Below are 17,801 nucleotides of genomic sequence, written 5' to 3' on the forward strand. Positions count from 1 at the left end.
ACAAATCAAAAGCAAAATTTCAAAAACACGACAACTGAAAATTGAAACGTGTAGTGAACCCGCCATTTCAGAAGAAAACATGAATATTTGGAAGAGGTGGTGTTTCCATGCTAGCTGAGGGATGGCGACCGAAGTCGTGAATTTTTTACCATCAGAGATCGCAAGATTAGTGTTAGGTAACAGTATGTTCTTCAATACTTTGGCAGTTTTATGTAAGGCCCAATGTATGGTTTGTTTTTAATAGTACCTGTTTGATGTTTTGTGTTTAGCGTCTCCTGCATTATGTAAGAAACCTCGCTCAAGCAGTTATTCGGCGACTGTGTTTTGTTTACTTGTGAAAGAATCATATTTGGTTGATATCCATAGTTGATATTTTTCACAAGTTCAAAACTTTCCTTAAATTTTAATATTTATTATGTTTATCATATTCTAACAGTTCTTGTTGTGTTTGTTCCGTATGTTTATTTCAATGCTCAAGTTGTTTCAACAGCTTGTGTACTATGCATCTGCATATAGATAATGATATACCATGAATTGTGGTATTCAGGAATTAAAAGGAAAAAAAAAGTTTATTTTACTTGGATCTATTTGTAATAATTTTTTTGCACTAAAAATAGGTTGGGAATGATTTTTTGAGTTACATGGAACTGTTTAGCTTCATTAAAAATTTGTGAATTTGGGAAAAGCGTTTAGTATCTCTTTATTGTTTTGCTATAGATAAATTTCAAAGTGTAAATATATCCATGTTAAATGACTTAAACCAGCAATCTACAACTTGTAATATTTAATTTTGAATCTATCTACTTCTAAAATTCTTTCAAACTAGTGAAATCAAGCTATTTGGCTAAACTAAACCAAGGTAAACTGGCCAAATTGAATAACATATATAAAGGTGAATTAAGAGATTGTGCCTGATCTAGTGTTCTAAATAAAAATGGGCATATTTGTATGAATCTCCCTCTTTTTTGTGTTGTAGGCTACTTATCAGATGAAGGCTATGTGAATTCATACAAGTGCTTCATCAAAGAATGCCCTCACCTCAATGAATACCTAACACTGAAGAGGCGGGGCCAGACCTACCCCCTCCATGTCAACGGTCTGACCCTCTGCCAAACGCTACAGGAGTATGCTCATTTTAAACTAGCAGGTAAATAGTGACTAGATAATATGTTATATATCTGTTAAATTTAACTGTCAGTTAATTTTGTGCCACAGTAAGAATTAGAATTGTTTAGAATCAATCATTTTAAATTTGCATAAATTTGAATTCTTTATTATATCAAAATAATTTTAAAATTGTGCACTTTTCATCTTGCTTAGTTAAGTTGGTTAACTAATGTATTGTAATCAAGGATTAAAGTACATGTACAGCACAGTCTGGACAGATGATTAAAGACAGGTGAATGCTTGAATACATGTAGGTGATATTAATTTCACAGTTTGTTTTTATTAAAACATGAACTTTTACTCAAATCTTTTAGATACACAGAGGAGACAAATGATGGGTGTTGCTGCAATGTGGTCTCAGCTGGATGCCGTGGTCAGAACTCTGAAGGAACACACCACTTGTAAACAGAACCCAAGGGTCAACGGCCTCACCCAGAGCTCTAGGGTCAGGCGCCTGATACAGGACAAGAAACGGCAGCGGCAATGCGAGAAGCTCCAGAAAAAACGAGATCTGTGTAAGAGAACTTCAGCCCCTACAAACTATGCAGCTGCCGCGAGGATTGATAGTGAGGCAGAAAAGGAAATGGAGGTCACAGAATCGGATGTGTCGGAGGGAGAAGAGGAGCCTCCAGAGGCGGGGAACTGTGGGGTTCTGACCCCACCCACAGATACCGAGACTAAAGGGCTGAGTGGGAGGAACAGGAAAATAGAGGAGGACTATAGTAAGCTCTAAATAACATGAACCATTTACTTAGAATTAATTGTTTCGGTCAAAAACATTAGTGTTGTGTTCTTTCAGTAGAGCCATGTCAGATCAAATGCAACAGTTTTGATTTTAAAATGTTTGGTCTGAGAAACTAAAGAATAAATTTTAGTTGGCATTATGGTTTTTTTTTTGTAATGAGAAATGTGGTTGTTTTTCAATTTAATTGTATTGAAATTAAAAGTTGTTCAAGAAATGAAATGATATAATAGTCAAGTACATGTATGTTGAGTGCAATTCACTTATTTTATCATTCAGTATTCAACAATTTTATTTCTTTGACTTTCAGGAAGACGAAGGGAGACAGACAACAGAGAGACAGAGTTCATCTTGCACTCTGCCCCTCCCTCGGTGTCGTCCCATCACAAACATTCGACCTTCCAGAGGTCCAGTTCCATATCCAATCTATTGAACATCTCATCTCAGCGACTGCAAAAGCTACAAAGTTCAACCAAAGAAGCAGATATGGAGACATGTCCACAGAATGTGATAGAGGGAAATCCAAAGGACAAAAATGGTGCAATACAGTGTAGCTCAGGGGCTAGTAGGATAGAATGTGGGGTTGATGGGAGTTCTCAAAGTGTGAAAGTTCAGGGAGGTCAAGCGGAAGGAGAGGAATATGCTAGTGGGAATAACTGTGATAATACTCTCTGTGTTCAACTAAATGACTGTGATGATGGCCCAGTAAATATGTCTGTGGAAAATCAGATTTCTGAATCAATGATAAGTGTTAGGTCAGAAAAGGACAATATCGGGAGTAGTGTAGGTAGGGGTATTGATGAAAAACAGACAAACATTCGGGCAGTGATTAACAGTCAGGATGTATCTAGTCCCAAGTCAAGTAGGTTACAGGACAAGAAGTCAAACTCGGAACAGGTCTTGCAAGTTGTTCTTTCAGTTCTTCCAACTATAGGAAATCTACAGCAGCCCCCAGCTTCCTCTGAAGAAAAGGTCAAAGGTCAAGATGAGATGGGTCATGATGTCCTCCCACCCACTTCTTCTTCAGAGAATAGTCAGGAGTCTGCAGAATCCGGGCCGTCCATTAAAACCCTGGGTTTCCCACAAGCTGTGTCCCCATCTGAGACAGAGAAAGGGGACCGACCTCCGGGTACACCCGTGAAACAGCTGGATGAGGCCTCACAGATGAGTCTTTCAAGGACACCTAGAAGAAAGAGGTAAAAGAAGAGAGAAAAAATGGAGCTTAAAAATGGGTTGAAAATTACAATGCCTAACAGTAATTTAATATTCAGAAATGTAATATATTATGTAGTATTTTGTCATCCATTTCAAAACAGATAAGATATGAGTGCTGACTTTTTCTAATCTTCAGTTTGATTTTGAATATTTTGATGGCAGGCTTCCCAGACAAAAACACCAAAGAAAAGGCAATGCCACTTTAAATGACAGCAACAAAACAGAGGAAAATTCACTGTTGATGGAAAATATAACGGTACTAATATATTCAGTAAAAGTGTCAATGTTAAATAAACCAAGCTTTTCATAGATTTAAAAAAATGACATTTTTCCGATCAGGATTTATAACACTTGTCAGTATGTGTGGTATTAATTGCATTTTTGTAGTAGGCATTTGTATCATCTCTTATTTCCAGTTGTTTTTGAATGAGTTTCTGAACAACCCCTCTTTACATGAACGTCTGGCTGAAAATATAAACAGAACGCTTAGTATAAAAACCACCGAAAAACGCAGTCGTAAGAAATTAGGAAAAATACCCAAGATCCAGGAAAATCCTAAACCTAATAAACCTAAAAAATCTGAGGAATCTACAATACCCGAGGAATCGGAATCTAACTACTCCCAGAATATGGAGTCGCAAGGACTCTATACATTTCTAGATGATATCCTCAATCTTAACGTAAGAAGGCTGGGTTTGTTTATATGTTTCATTAATACAAAGAACTGTCACAAAACCTGTTTCTTTATAACAAAAAAGATTAGTTGTCAAACCAAAGAATGAAATATTAATAGAAATTTAGAATTGAGCTATTTGTTAGTTCATAACCATAGTTCTTGTTTTGAATTGTGAACATTGGTTTGAGTTATTTTCAATTTTGAACAGCATTTTAATTTTTGATAAAAGCTCCTTTGTATATTTCTGAATGAAGAATCAACACCTGTAGAACCTAACTGAAACTGTTCATTTTAAGGAGACACAGATGACGGAGACCCAGATCGGCGGCATCATAGAACTCACCAGCAAGGATCCCAACTTTGAGTCGCTGTTCAATCTGTTTCAAGGTAAATCATTGACTGATATATTATGTAATACCGGTAATGATGCATATTTCCAGTGTGAAACTATCATGTTTTAATTCTAGAAGTACCCTTAATCTGTTTCAAGGGAAATTTTTTTTTTACAGGAATTTTATGTAATGCTTGTAATGTTGCATAATTCAAGTGTGAAACTTTCATGTTTTAATTCTAGAAGCACCTTAATTCAAACCTGAAAATAGATATTTTGTATCATGAACGAGACGATGTTAAACTTATACCAATGGCTCTCAAACAGACTTTCATTTTTGCCAGTGACAACTAAATGGTCTATCACAGGAACCTGCAGTAAGATATAATAATAGTTTATTAATGACAAAGATAACTTACTATTTCATGGACTGATGCTTTCAGAGCCTCACTCAGCCTCGGATACCCAGAAGACGGACTTCAGTGGAATACGACTGGAGATGGGGAAAGAGGCGTCCATCAACAACTCTAGTCTCCCATCCTTTACAGGTAATATTGGGTAACAGAAATATTTAAGTTCATATTTTCATGGTAGTTTACATGTGTGATTTGATCCAAGGTTTTACTTATAAATCCTATCAAACACAATTTTTTCCTGTTTTTTTATTTTAAAATCCTGTTACATAGTCTATTACGTATGTAGGATATTTCTAGGTTCAGTTTAGCACATTTCTTTAAAAAAAATGATAAACATGTTCAAGATGTATATCAAATAATGACATGAATTTACATGTTATATGCATGATAATTTTCATTGAACATTTCAGACTGCCCTGACCCAAGTAACACAACAAGTGAAGAGAACCTCATCATGGAAATTCTACAGTCCCCTCAGCCTGGCCCCTCTCAGAGTAGTTCCTACCCCCCAGAGATGTTGGACCAGACTGCACAGTCCCAGACATCAGACAAAGTCACTCCCTCCTCAGACATGGACTGGAGCTCAGGGCCCCCAAACAACCAGTCATCGTCCAATCCAACGGCTCGCAACATTTTCGAATCCTTTCCACAGTTTGCGGGTCACCCTGATTCCAGTGTTGTTAAGACCTTGGATTTACATGAGCCACCTCAACACGAGCAGAGTGATAGGACTAAATCAAAGGAAGTTAATGGTGTTGAATTGGAAAGTCTTCCAGCTAAATCAGTTCCAATAAACAATTCTCAGCAACTGACAGCAGGAGGAGATGGGGTGGCTAGCAATGAGCAGCAGCCTGGTTGCCAAGGAGTGTCAAGTCTTTCATTAGCGTCAGCTTCCGGTGTCGATTCGAATTGTGTCACAATGGTCAGGTCCTCTCCAGGACCAGTTTTAAGTCTCATTAATTCTGTCCGGTCTCCTTCTGTTCAGCACGATTTGAACCAAGTTCGATCCCCTTTGAGTAGTGAAAACAATGTGCCATGTCAATCTCCACAAGTGAAAACCATTAATGCCAGAGGTCAGGAAGGCCCCCCTGCCTCTAGCCCACACCCATACACAAAATTAACAGACAAAGTAAGTGTTTCAGGTGATATTCCCAACAACAGGATTTCAGTAGTGCATTCTCCTGCTCAGAAAGCCATATTTACAAACCAGCCTCTGTCACCGCTCCAAGTCTGTGTTCCAAAATCAGTGCAACAGTCGCCAAGACTGTCGTCACCAAACAGTGGTCCACTGACTCCTTGTTATGTTCAGGAGAAAAGAGCAAGTGTGGGCTCACCTAACGTTTTTATTGGAAAATCGTCCAAAATGTCAGTAAGTTCTCCTGTTCCAATTAATTCTGTGCAGGGTGCAGAGAGTGTTTCTGACTCTGTATTACCCATAGCATATGAACAGAGATCAAGCAATAGTGAAGTAAAATCCCCTAAAATAACTTCACCACTGCATGTAAAGGAAATGGAAACGGACCAAGACAAGTCAAGTAAAAATACTCAGGGAACTTCTAGTCTTCCAAAGTGTGAAAAATCGCAGAAGAAGAAGGGTAAATCTACCTCAAAGAAAGAAAAAGGGAGATCAAGCAAAGTGTCATCAAAGTCTTCAGAAAAACAAATTGACCCAGATCTAGTGGAGACATTCGAAACTTCGGTTACAGAGGATCTTGGGTTTCCAGTGATATCCATCAAGAGCGTAATGAAATCACCACAGGAAGTATCCGTGTCGCACAAAGATAAGGATACCCGGAAAGTCAAGGATGCGGAATGTCAGCAGATGTCGTACAAGTCGTTCATCCGGGGGGTCACAGGGGAGGAGTGTAGTACCCCAGTGACAGAGAGGGCAGGAACCAGGGCCAGTCCCCACACCTCACAGAGCAGTGCCAACAGCAATGAAATGTTGTCCGAAATGATCGGTTTGGTGTCGTCTCTGGAAAAGTCTCAGCATAAAAATTCTAGTAGCGAAAAGGTAAGGGACAGTTATTTTTACTTTGTACTTCATATACATAAACATTTTCTGCTAAAACAAGTACTTCTTTGCAGTATTGGTATTCTGACCAATTGTAGGGAGGTTATTTCTTCAGTCTTCACCACAGACGATGAATGAAACAAGTTTCTTTAACATAAACTTTGAAGATGATTTATAGTTTATACACCACACAAATTTAACCCCATGAAATTTAATGCCCTTGCACAGTATGTAGAGTTCAGTAATGCTGATTATTATCTGCTGTAGTTTAGGATCCCCATTTCTTGTTACAAAGCAGAGTATTTTTTCTCATTTTCAGAGTAGTGCTGATTTTGGCAAAGGAAAGAGAAACAACAGCAACACAAGGAAAGGTAAAAAGATTGATGATGAAGCCAACTCCTCTTCTCCATCCAAGAAATTGCAGTGGTCTCCAGGTAGTTTTGTGTGCAAAATATAATGATCAATTCACATCCAAAAAAATTACACTCAGATTTGTTATTTATTATAGGTTATGTCATTGTAAAGCATTCTGTCTGAGATATTGAATCAAATGATGCGAGTCATGCTAGAATATTTTTGACATGACTCTGTTTGGGCATATAAAGTTAATGTCTTGTTTCTCAGGCACTGTCACATTAGGTCAAATTGTCATTAAACATGTTAAAAAGAGGAATTGCTCAGTTTTTAAATTTTAGTTCAAATGAAAATTGAAATTGGATTCATATCTTGCAATTGAATTAAAAACAAAGTACCTTTCTTTGGCATTATATTTAAAAATAAATTTGCCCTGGGAAAGAAAAGTTAAGTTTCTTAGGCTGTTAAAAACTATTTTGTTTTTCATTATTGAAATTTTCCCCATTTAATTGAAAATAATCTTGTATTGTAGATTTGAAGGCTCTCCTTAAACTAGTGACCCCTGAAAAGAAAGGAAAAAGCAAAGGAAAGAAAAGTAAAAAAGCTATTGCCTCAGCTGAGAAACGCAGAAACCCGAGTAGGAAAGCCCGACGAAGTAACGAGGAAAATATTAGAAAGGATGAACCGGAAACAGATGTATCTCCCATGTCTGTGCCGAAAAATCAGTTACCATTAGAGAATATGTCAAAGGATATTCCAAACACTGTGTCCGATGTCCCAAGTAAAGTGGTGGAAATGAATACTGGAGCTCTATCTATGCCTAGTATTCACACCTTTATGTCACCTGTACAGGCCAAGAGTTTAGAAAGTAACAGTGGGCCAGTTATAAAAGAGAAAAAAGGCAACGTCTCTGAAGAAGTCGGGCTGACTCCAAAGACCGTGCTTACTGCAGTGTCGGCTTTGAAAGACAATGGCAAAAACTCGAGGAAATCTTTATCACATCCCCAAAACACGGGGCAAGGGTCAATACACACGGTGGCAGGAACTTCTGCCCATCAAGCTCAAAATGCTGAAAATTCACAAATACTTGCCGAGCCACTTTCTGGATTGGAAACTTTGAATAGTGTGGAAATTAATCAGGCACCATCTGCAGTTCCTGAGGAGAAAAAGGAAAAATCTAGTTGCATTGTGGAGACAGATTACAACAAGATTTTGTATTCTCCAAATCGAGATTTCCTAGACTCACCCCCTCGGTACGAAAGTCCAGGAATAGCTGTGTCACATGGTGGTCATTACCAAGGGAATGTTAGTACCACATGTAATTCACAGTTTGACAGTCCCTGTGAGCCGATTCTTTACTCTAGTCAAATAGTCACCCCATCAGTGTATGTTCTAAATGAATCCACATCTCAGCACAATTCTATTGTGGTCTCAGACTCTCATTCGAATGTGTACTCCAATGGAGTGGGCTACATCCAAAACTCTGTGTCGTATCAAGGACAGGTGATGAACTCCGGTGACCAGGCGGTGAATTACAACACTGTGTATATTGATAGTAATGGCATTGTTCAGGCAAGCTCTAATTCAACTGGAGAAAACATTGTTCCAGTTTCTTCCACAACTCTTGACGCTACTCCGACTCCTGTGACTGATATTTTATCCGCTGCAGCTGCAGTTATCCACGCCAGTCCTCTACAGACTGTGGATAGCTACCAGTTGAATTCTACCCCAGAAAATCAGAGCAAGGACGAACAAGAAAGTGTGGGCCAACTTCTTGCTTATCCTGTGGGACGATATTATCCGGAGAAGAAACTTCATGTGCGTTCTCTGAATTTCGGCCCGGAGGCTGGAACAACTGAAATCCGTAAACCCGGATATGGACGGGGACACAAGAAGAAGATCTATGACCATATTCCTAGCCCGGTAAAGCCAGGAGGCCTCGTCAAGAAACAGGCCAAAGGAAAGGCTAAAAGTAAAGGAGATATCAAAGGGAAGGCGAAAACAGACAATGGAAGTAAAGAAGCTGCAAGTATTCAGGACAGTGCTTCAAAGGATGTAGTTCAAAAACAGGACAATTTAACTAATTCTGCTTCCAAGATGGCAGATGAAGCAGACGACTTCATTCCTGATGCTTCAGGTTCTGTTTACATTTTGGAAGGAAACACTAGAAAAAAAATCAAGCTTCACAAAACTCCACGATCAACCAAAACGGTGTTACCTTACTTCTTACCAAATCGATACGAAATGTCCCAGGGCATCATTCCACTGAGGCCAGAACTGTGTAAAAAGAGTGAAAACTCAACTCCATCTCCTAGTTTACCAGTCCCAGGGCAATCGTTGGTATTCGATGTGAAATGTGAGTTGGATAAGGAATCGGATAGTGAAGTGGATGTAGATGGAGACTGTGATTTACCGGATTTATCTCCGGAACCTCCGAGAAAAGAAACTCCCAAATCAAAGTGTTTGGAAATGGTACAGCAGGTAGACCTTACAACTCCAGTCAAATCATCACTATCTGGAAATGCTGGTTTATATAATACAACCAAATATCTGGCACAGCCCTCTTCTGTCCAAAGCATTTCTGACAGCTGTGAAAGTTTCTTAGACAGGCAACTAACCAGTGCACCCAAGTCTGTGACTTTTATTGAAGGAACGGATTCCAAGGAAAGTAACTCTCCATCTGTAAGAAACTTTCCCTCTCGACCAACCAGTAGCTTTAGCAATAACAGTAACTCTCTCCCAGATCTTCACAGTCCATCACCTCTGATCAACATGTCCACTCCCCCAAAGAAAAGAATAACTGCTTCACTCAAACATGGCGGAGGCTGTTACTTCTATTCCTCTTCCTCCCAGGAAGGGAAGAGCCAGGCCAAAGTGGAATCAAAAGAAAGTGAGGCCCCCAACAGCGTTCCCAGGGTGCCTCGTTCCCCACGGACGCCCAAGGGGAAGCGAACACCGAATAAACCTGTCAGACAAAGCCCGAGGTTTTTTGGGAGCCCGAGTCGTAGATTGCATGGTATGACAACTCCTACAAAAAGCGGGACCAGGGACACTGTGTCAAATAATCACAAGGGAGTGAAGCGACTCAGAGAAATGAATTCCGGAGAGGTGAGTTGAAAATGAAAAAAAATCTTTTAAAAATCATGTCATTACTGTACAATTGTAAATAGTATATATTCATATTTAAATGAATATGAAGAATCATATCTAAATCATAGCAAATTACTCTGGTTGATAAACAAAAGTATCTGGATTGCATATTAAATATAATTTAAAGGCAATTATAAAATATCCACAAATAATCAAATTGCATTGAAAATCCATGCAATTGTACCTGATATTCTACCGGTTATTATCAATTGAAAGCTAACTGACATTTTTCTCTTTCATTTTTTTTGTTCAAATGGTGTACATAATTCAGCTTCCACAACAACTATTTATAAAAAGATTAAATTTTAATATGAATTTCTTTATTTTTTTCCAGAACAGCAAGGCAGAAAGAAAAAGCAAAAAGGTACCAATTTTTTTATTTTTATCTGAAAAACATGATTTTTAAAAGAGAATATTGATTCTTGTTGTTATTCAAGTTTTTCTTTTATAGAGAGGAGTAACATTTCTTGTTGATTGATTCACACTGTAATTCTATTGAAATGTATTGATAGTGTAGAGTTAATCAGTTAAAATTTGAATTTTATTCAGGCTAGGAATGGTAAGAAGGCTGTAGACCTGAGTAAAGTGGATTTTGAGAAGTTCCTGGATAAAATACATAAGATATGAGGTAAATATCAATACAACAATACAATACATCATAATAGTAGTTACTTCATCCGAAGCGTCATATCATATCCTCATGGGAGAGGGATAAAGTAGGCTGTGCCTGCTGCCTAATCCCATTCAATATATCATATTGAATAAAATATTGTTTAAATAAATATCATATCGAGTTGCCAGGCCATCAGATATAAAAAAAAAAAACCTAGATGCGTAGCATCCAGTTTGATCTGATGATCTGGTAACTAGATATGATATTTATTTAAATAATATTTTTAAATTCAATATGATATATTGATGGGATTAGGCAGCAGGCACAGGTTGGATCAAGTTACTGTTGGGACGATGCATTTATTGATGGAAGCTTTTGTACATTTTCTTGCTGAACATAAATATTTTTATAGGAGCTATTTTTAATGTTATTCATTGTGTCCTAGACATTAGTTTCAGATAGGAATGGTAAAAAAAACAGAAAACGTGATTCAGGATATCATATCACACTCTAAAATTTACAGGATCAAAAAAAAAAAAAAGAAAGGAATGCAATATAGGATTTTGCCATTATAGCAGGACTGGAGAATTACTGACAAATAACAGAAGACACTTTTAATGATGAGTTTGAAAAATATAGTGATTGAATATATTATAATATTGGATTTGGGCAGGAATTTTTTGAAATTTCATGAACTAATTTTATTTTATTTTTTTTGTGTAATGAAATGTGTTCATGCAAAACTGATGATTATTTTCATTTACCTATATTTTTTTCTTTATTCAGGAGAGGAGTTAGTGTTCTCAATTGAAGTACACATACCTGATGTGATGGAGGGAAAAGCTGCGTGGACTGAAACCCTGTTACATACGAAAAATATTTTTTTTTAAATCTGTGAGACAGAAGAAAGAAATTTCTTAGAAAAAGAGAGAGAGAGAGAGTGAGACCATTAATTTATGTTTGCATAGATTTCCCTGTAAATTAAGTTATGCCTGTTTGGTATGTTAAAGATTTTTTTTTTCTTTTTTGTTATTGTCACTGTGTGTGGCTCAATAAATTATCTTTATTTATAACACAGACAATTTATGTTGTTTATTTCCATCACAACTGGTCTTCATACACAGTCCTTTAGGGAAATAAGTTTGGTGTTTTAAAAAAAGGAAGAAAAATTTGGGGAAAAAATGTAGAGCGAATTATTGATGAAAACTGTAGTTTATAAAATTATGTATATAAAACGATGTGACTAGTGAATTGTTTTACTGCGAATAGAGTTATACACACTAGTTTTCTGTTTTTATTTTAAAAACAATGATGCACCAGGAATTAAAAAAAAAAGGCCATCACATCACTTTTTTATGAGTGTATTTAAATGGAATAACTGTTTATTCAGCCTGTGGAAATTTCAATATCTACCCAGAGTTATCGTTCCCGCTTTGCTCCATTTGAAGCGCAACGAAGTACGCCCTCTGGTGAGAAATCGAATGAATGATATGGAATTTTAAATTTAATACATTTTTTTAGTCACCGGAAGAGTCTGTTACGTAACAAAGTCAGACAGGTCACAAAAACAAGCATACTAAGTTCGAATGTTGTTGCATTCTATTAACTACCGGTATATCATTTCCAACAAGGAATGGGAAAGAAAACGGTCAATCATGGAACATTATAATTCTCCAAGTTGTCGTACACTACAGAGTTTTGAACATCTACCGTATAAAGCCTTTAAAAAGAAGGGGGTTATATAGTATTAAAAAAAGTAGGTGGTTGTATATAGTACGATAATGGATTATAGCACTATATATACAATCCCTTGTGTAAACCTTCCTTGTTGATAGATCGATCAATCGGATTAGTTCTGTAAATGCTATAAATAGATTTAGCCGTGCTGTTGCATGCATACATGTTCAACAGAGCGACTGCCCGGCGTTCCCAATAACTGAGGTACCTGCAACCAAACTTTGGCCAGCTTTCGCAAACTTCGCTCTGCTGAAGACGCCTCTGATGTAAGTAATGATTTATTTATCAAACCTGTATACACAAATACAGGTAAATGTAATCAGACATAACGTACATAGTGACATTTACTGTAATATGTTGTACTGATTGAATATGCATGCTATTTAGCCGAATAATTTGACGGGTCATCGAATTTTACATGTAATGGCACATGTATAGGCTTTATCATCTTCGAAGATCAGGGCTTGCATGCATTGTACGTATCGATTCATTGACCTTTGATAAAACATGCGCGGATCTAAAGGAGGGGGTTTTAATAAAATTTCGGATCTCCGTAAAAAATTAGACAACAGCTGTATTTAAATTGAATTAATTATAAATCTTGAGCAATCCTTTTCAATTAATTTTCTATTATATCAAGAGTAACTGTTTATTAATTTACTCATGAATGTTTTACCAAAAAATTAGTCATTATCTGTTGGACGCCGGACTTTGTATTGCCCATGCGGGATGCATAGATCGTGTAGAAACATTACCATGTATATAGATTGATTTTGATTATGCAGGTATTAGTTTGTTTTTTTGAGCATTCAAAATAGATATATCTTTATCTATATAACAACTTTACGTATTCAAACTTGCATGGCTGATGTACATACATGTATGTAACTTTGAATATGCCGGCTAAGTTTGCTTAAGATGTGGAGATTAATCTCTATCTATAGTATATCCGGATGTTGGGCCAGAATAAATTGTTTTGAGCAGTTCAAAGCAGGTTTAAGTATTGGAACTGCATGATTACATATTTATGTAAATACTTTCTCATCAGACTTGCACGATTCATGTATATGTAATTGTGGTAATGGTAAATAAATCTAGCTCATGATAAATACCTTGATCTTGCTTGTTAAGGATCCTATAAATAGGAAATACAGGGGGGGGGGGGGGGGGGTGCGGGACTTAAGATAATGAAAAATCGTCTATTGTATGTATACAATTTATCAATAATTGTAGTGATTTTTTTTTCACTTTCAGGGAAAAAAACTATAAGTAAATGACGTATTTTCTGAGTTATAGTGGCCAAAAAATGTTTTTTAAAACATTAAAAAACAGTTCCTACAAATTTTACAATAAGATTAAGATTTTCTTGATAGTGGAAATTAATCATCTCCTTGAAAAATAAAATACAGTTTATTAATTACAAGTCATTGGGGATGGGGTTAATTACATTGGAAAGTAATCAGTGAAATTACAAGGACTTGCTTAAAACCTTCAATAAAATCACCATTACCATTACAGGGATTTTCAATAAATTACAATTACTTTGCAGTTGTAATTAATAGAATTACAAATTAAGTTTGTGAAAATAAATTTATTGAATACAAGCAGGTAGCACAGATACAATTTTTTTTTATAAAAATTGAAAGTTACTAATTAAATTACAATTACATGTAATTTGAAAGTCTAGTCAACTACACATCACTTTCAATTTCATCAGAATTTGTAATAAATTACACCGCTTAATGACCATTGCATATTACCTTTACCCCATCCCTGTAAAGCATATGATGTTACATCTTTGACAAGTAGTCTATGTTTTAAAAAGTTGAAAAATACCCTACTTGAGTTATATATGTTTCATAAGGATGTTTTGGATTTAATATACATGTATTCTATCCAGATTTCGTCTCTTTGGAAATATTGAAATTAAAGTTTTTCTTTTTTGTATGTCAAAGAAATATTTTCATGAAATGAGTACATTTTATTGCTGTTATATGTATTACAATAGAATATGTTTATCTCTTAATACATGACACAATATAGAAAATTGCTATGAGCAAGGAGAAGGCGCCACCAAGCTTTGCAAAAAGGAAAAAAGTGAGCACGTCAGATATTGATGACGTCACACCAGAGCGGACGTTCTCATTGATGAGCTACAATGTTTTGGCTGACTGCCATATACAGCCAACGACGTACCCCTATAGAGACCCCGCCCATCTACACATCGATACTCGCCATAAAAGTCTGCTAGAAGAACTTCGGTATTCCAATTGTGACGTAATATGTTTACAGGAAGTAGGACCCGGATACTATCAAGATACACTAAATCCGGAAATGCAAAAGTAACATATAAAGTTATATCATAGCAACCTATTAAATGATTGTTGATCTATTTCAAACACCTTTTACTCAAGATTTAACTCAGATTTCACTGTATCCATGTCTTTCACATGTATTTCTTGACTAGTTTCATTTCCGCTGACTGATCATGTTCCGTTTTTTTGCAATGCTCGCAATCTTTACATTCGCATGAAACGCTAAAAATTGCATTTCAAAGCATGAAAAATATTCCCAAATCCTAATTATTTCATGATTTGTAGACGTAAGATAAAAAAATATAATGTATGACCAGTGGTTAATGTTCGATAAGATAGATGTTATTAGATAATATGAAGTATTTTTATAATAAAGTTAATGCATTGTTTGGAGAGAAAAACTGCGCATTACTAGATTTTTATGAAAGTTCTTTTCAATAGATTGGGGTATGATGGAGTCTATTCCAAAAGAACATTTGACAAGAATGACGAAGGATGTGCCACATTTTACAACACGTCTAAGTTTACTCTTAAGGATAATGTTGCTTTCAGACTTGGAGAAATTGCGTTTAAGGTGCATACATATATTTACTAACGTCATCTGAAATCTGTTTCACACAGTCATCTAAACATGTGAACAAACGACATAATTATTGTGGAATCATTTTTATTCGTGGAGGGCAGTGATCATGGGTAGCCATAATTTTCCTGGTTTGGGACGTAAATTCGTTGGTAGGAGTTCAGAAAACTTTTTATAAATATTAAACATATGCTTGTATGTATATACGTTCGCTGAGAAACATGTACGGTCTCGGGTAAGGGTTACCAAAGAACGCTACGACAATTTTCTCTTATGAACATTCCACAGTATACCTTTTAAGTTTAACGAATTAATAGTTTTGTTATTAACTTGAAATATATGAATGGATATATGTACGTTATTCTTCTTCCTATATTGAAGTGTTTCTATATTTTTTTTCAAACACTAGCTTTTATCGGACGACCAAGAGGAAACAAACCACTTCTCTCGTTATATCGACCGATGTGATGTCGCCTTACTCAGTTTGCTTGAACATGTGACTTCCGGTAGAACCGTTGTCGTCTGCAACACGCACCTCGTGTGGGAAAGTGCTCACATTTCGGATGTGCGCTGTATTCAGGTTAGAATATTTGACAAGGAAGCACCCTTAGAATCCTACGCAAATCTTGCGCAATTTTCCTCATAAGTTACTTAAATTTAAGAACCATACCCGGTTTTTTTAAAAAAAAAAAAAAGGTTTTCCGCTTCTTTTAAGGCATTTTGTTGCTTGGTAGCCATACGAGAATTTCAACGAAAACACACAGGCAGTAACATAACAATTCTGTGTGGAGATTTCAACACAGAACCATGTGAGGCAGCATACGAACTCATTGTGAGCGGTGACATTGTGGACGAAAACAAGAAGAAAATTCAAGCAGAAAACCATATCAAGGTTTGGAAGGTTTTTTCCTTTTCCCAATAATGACAAAAAAATTATGCTTTTTTAAAAAATTTTCAATACGTAAAAACATTGTTAAGACTCAGTGACCATATAGGATATTTACTTGTTCATGCTTTATTATCTCCATGATAAAGATGGCCACCCTCCAGAAACTTTTAAATGGATTGGAAGGCGATGATCTAATTTTCAAGAGTGCATATAAGACAATATTGGTACAGTATTAGTATTACATATTTGTAGTTGTATTTCTACCATTCAAACTCTCTGAATATATGGAATTCAATGGTTACTTGTCTGTGAGCAACCTGACTGCGCAATGTGGCAAACTAACAGATATATTACAATTCATACGAAAACTTAAATCAACAATTATATATAGTCCCTAAACCAAAATATTTCATTTAATGCATTCCCACTGCCAAGTATCCAAAAAGGATTTGATTCAAGATGATAAAAGTTGCAGTTGTTACATATAAATATTATTCTCAAACTCTCTTTTGCTTTAGTTAATGCTAATTTTTGATAACTGATAAAATGCCGTTTTGCTTTAAAGGGACTTGGACACGATTTGACCTTAAAAAATTCAAAAATTTATATTTTTTATGTCTAGAATTGTTAATATAGATGTTTTCCATGCTTTGACAAAATTTGAAAGTCAAATATTAAGTTACAAGCGAATTACAGAGGTTAGAATTCTTTGTTTTGTTAACAAAGCTCGAGTCATGTTAATGTTTACATATTTGTTGTATTGGTATAAGTTTCAATCTTATATTGCTGTTTTGTTTGATGAAATTATTTATGAACCCATTAAATCAGTCTATCTTGTTTCCACAAGTTATTTTGATAAAGAAATGGTCATTTCTTTACTTTACAGCATTTGTAAACAAATATGAAACTCGAGCTTTGTTTAGATAACAATTTCTTACCTCTCTATCTCGCTTGTAACACGACTTCTAACATTCAAACTTTGGTGAATAATTCAAAATAGAAAAGCAAACTAAACTAAAACCAGGTCCCTTTAATGAATAAAAGATGTATAATTTTACATTTAGTTACAAAAACCGACATCATTCATCTTTATTTATTTTTTGCATAATGTGGATTTGGAATTATCATATTATAGAACTATCAATTATATAACTAAAGTTTTAATGAAAAAAAAAAACAGCTCGTTATTAAACGCTTTATCATAAGACGCTTATTAAAAAAAACCCACATCAAGAATTTCTTTCGAAAATCATCATTTAGATGATAATACACTGCTGTAATATATTTTAGGGAGATGAACCTAGGATAACCAATCTGGACGCAGATTTCTGTTGTTGTTTGGACTACATATTTTATAAGGGTCCACCGGATAGCTCTCAGAGACACGGTTTCGGCGTCATTTCAGTTTTGGACTTTCTTTCAGAAGAAGAAATGAGATTAAATTTGCCACCGAGCGAAGTCTTTCCTTCCGACCATTTGCCATTAATAGCTACGTTTTCAATATGAATAAAACAAATCCATTTAGTTTGGGTTTTTTTATTAAAAAAAGACCTAAATACAATTTCTACTCATACAAACAATGATGCTGACCACTTAAACACT

The 17,801-nt window shown here is 35.8% G+C and overlaps 2 protein-coding genes across 2 annotated transcripts; both read left to right on the forward strand.

Moving 5' to 3' along the window:
• Positions 1 to 26: 26 nt before the first annotated feature.
• LOC128183993 (uncharacterized) lies at positions 27 to 11,751 on the forward strand. Its single transcript, XM_052853259.1, has 14 exons — positions 27 to 176; positions 977 to 1,147; positions 1,482 to 1,889; positions 2,220 to 3,105; positions 3,287 to 3,380; positions 3,541 to 3,804; positions 4,097 to 4,187; positions 4,575 to 4,679; positions 4,958 to 6,561; positions 6,881 to 6,995; positions 7,448 to 10,023; positions 10,400 to 10,429; positions 10,615 to 10,693; positions 11,465 to 11,751. The coding sequence occupies exons 1-13, from the start codon at positions 122 to 124 to the stop codon at positions 10,690 to 10,692; spliced, it is 6,477 nt and encodes a 2,158-aa protein (XP_052709219.1). The 5' UTR covers positions 27 to 121; the 3' UTR covers position 10,693; positions 11,465 to 11,751.
• Positions 11,752 to 12,210: 459 nt separating this feature from the next.
• Positions 12,211 to 17,738, forward strand: LOC128183996 (uncharacterized). Its single transcript, XM_052853261.1, has 7 exons — positions 12,211 to 12,681; positions 14,459 to 14,757; positions 15,172 to 15,304; positions 15,720 to 15,890; positions 16,026 to 16,202; positions 16,346 to 16,423; positions 17,490 to 17,738. The coding sequence occupies exons 2-7, from the start codon at positions 14,468 to 14,470 to the stop codon at positions 17,703 to 17,705; spliced, it is 1,065 nt and encodes a 354-aa protein (XP_052709221.1). The 5' UTR covers positions 12,211 to 12,681; positions 14,459 to 14,467; the 3' UTR covers positions 17,706 to 17,738.
• The last annotated feature ends 63 nt before the right edge of the window (positions 17,739 to 17,801 follow it).

The sequence above is a fragment of the Crassostrea angulata genome, chromosome 5, assembly GCF_025612915.1.
Source record: "Crassostrea angulata isolate pt1a10 chromosome 5, ASM2561291v2, whole genome shotgun sequence".
Taxonomy (NCBI): Eukaryota; Metazoa; Mollusca; class Bivalvia; order Ostreida; family Ostreidae; genus Magallana; species Magallana angulata.

Bases quoted from the DNA above. Each gene is read 5' to 3' on its own strand.
- LOC128183993 (XM_052853259.1), top strand. From the start codon at position 122: ATGGCGACCGAAGTCGTGAATTTTTTACCATCAGAGATCGCAAGATTA. The intron at 6,562-6,880 runs GTAAGGGACAGT...TCTCATTTTCAG, and splicing joins AAAATTCTAGTAGCGAAAAG to AGTAGTGCTGATTTTGGCAA. The intron at 6,996-7,447 runs GTAGTTTTGTGT...CTTGTATTGTAG, and splicing joins GAAATTGCAGTGGTCTCCAG to ATTTGAAGGCTCTCCTTAAA.
- LOC128183996 (XM_052853261.1), top strand. From the start codon at position 14,468: ATGAGCAAGGAGAAGGCGCCACCAAGCTTTGCAAAAAGGAAAAAAGTG. The intron at 14,758-15,171 runs GTAACATATAAA...TCTTTTCAATAG, and splicing joins CTAAATCCGGAAATGCAAAA to ATTGGGGTATGATGGAGTCT. The intron at 15,891-16,025 runs GTTAGAATATTT...GCTTCTTTTAAG, and splicing joins CGGATGTGCGCTGTATTCAG to GCATTTTGTTGCTTGGTAGC.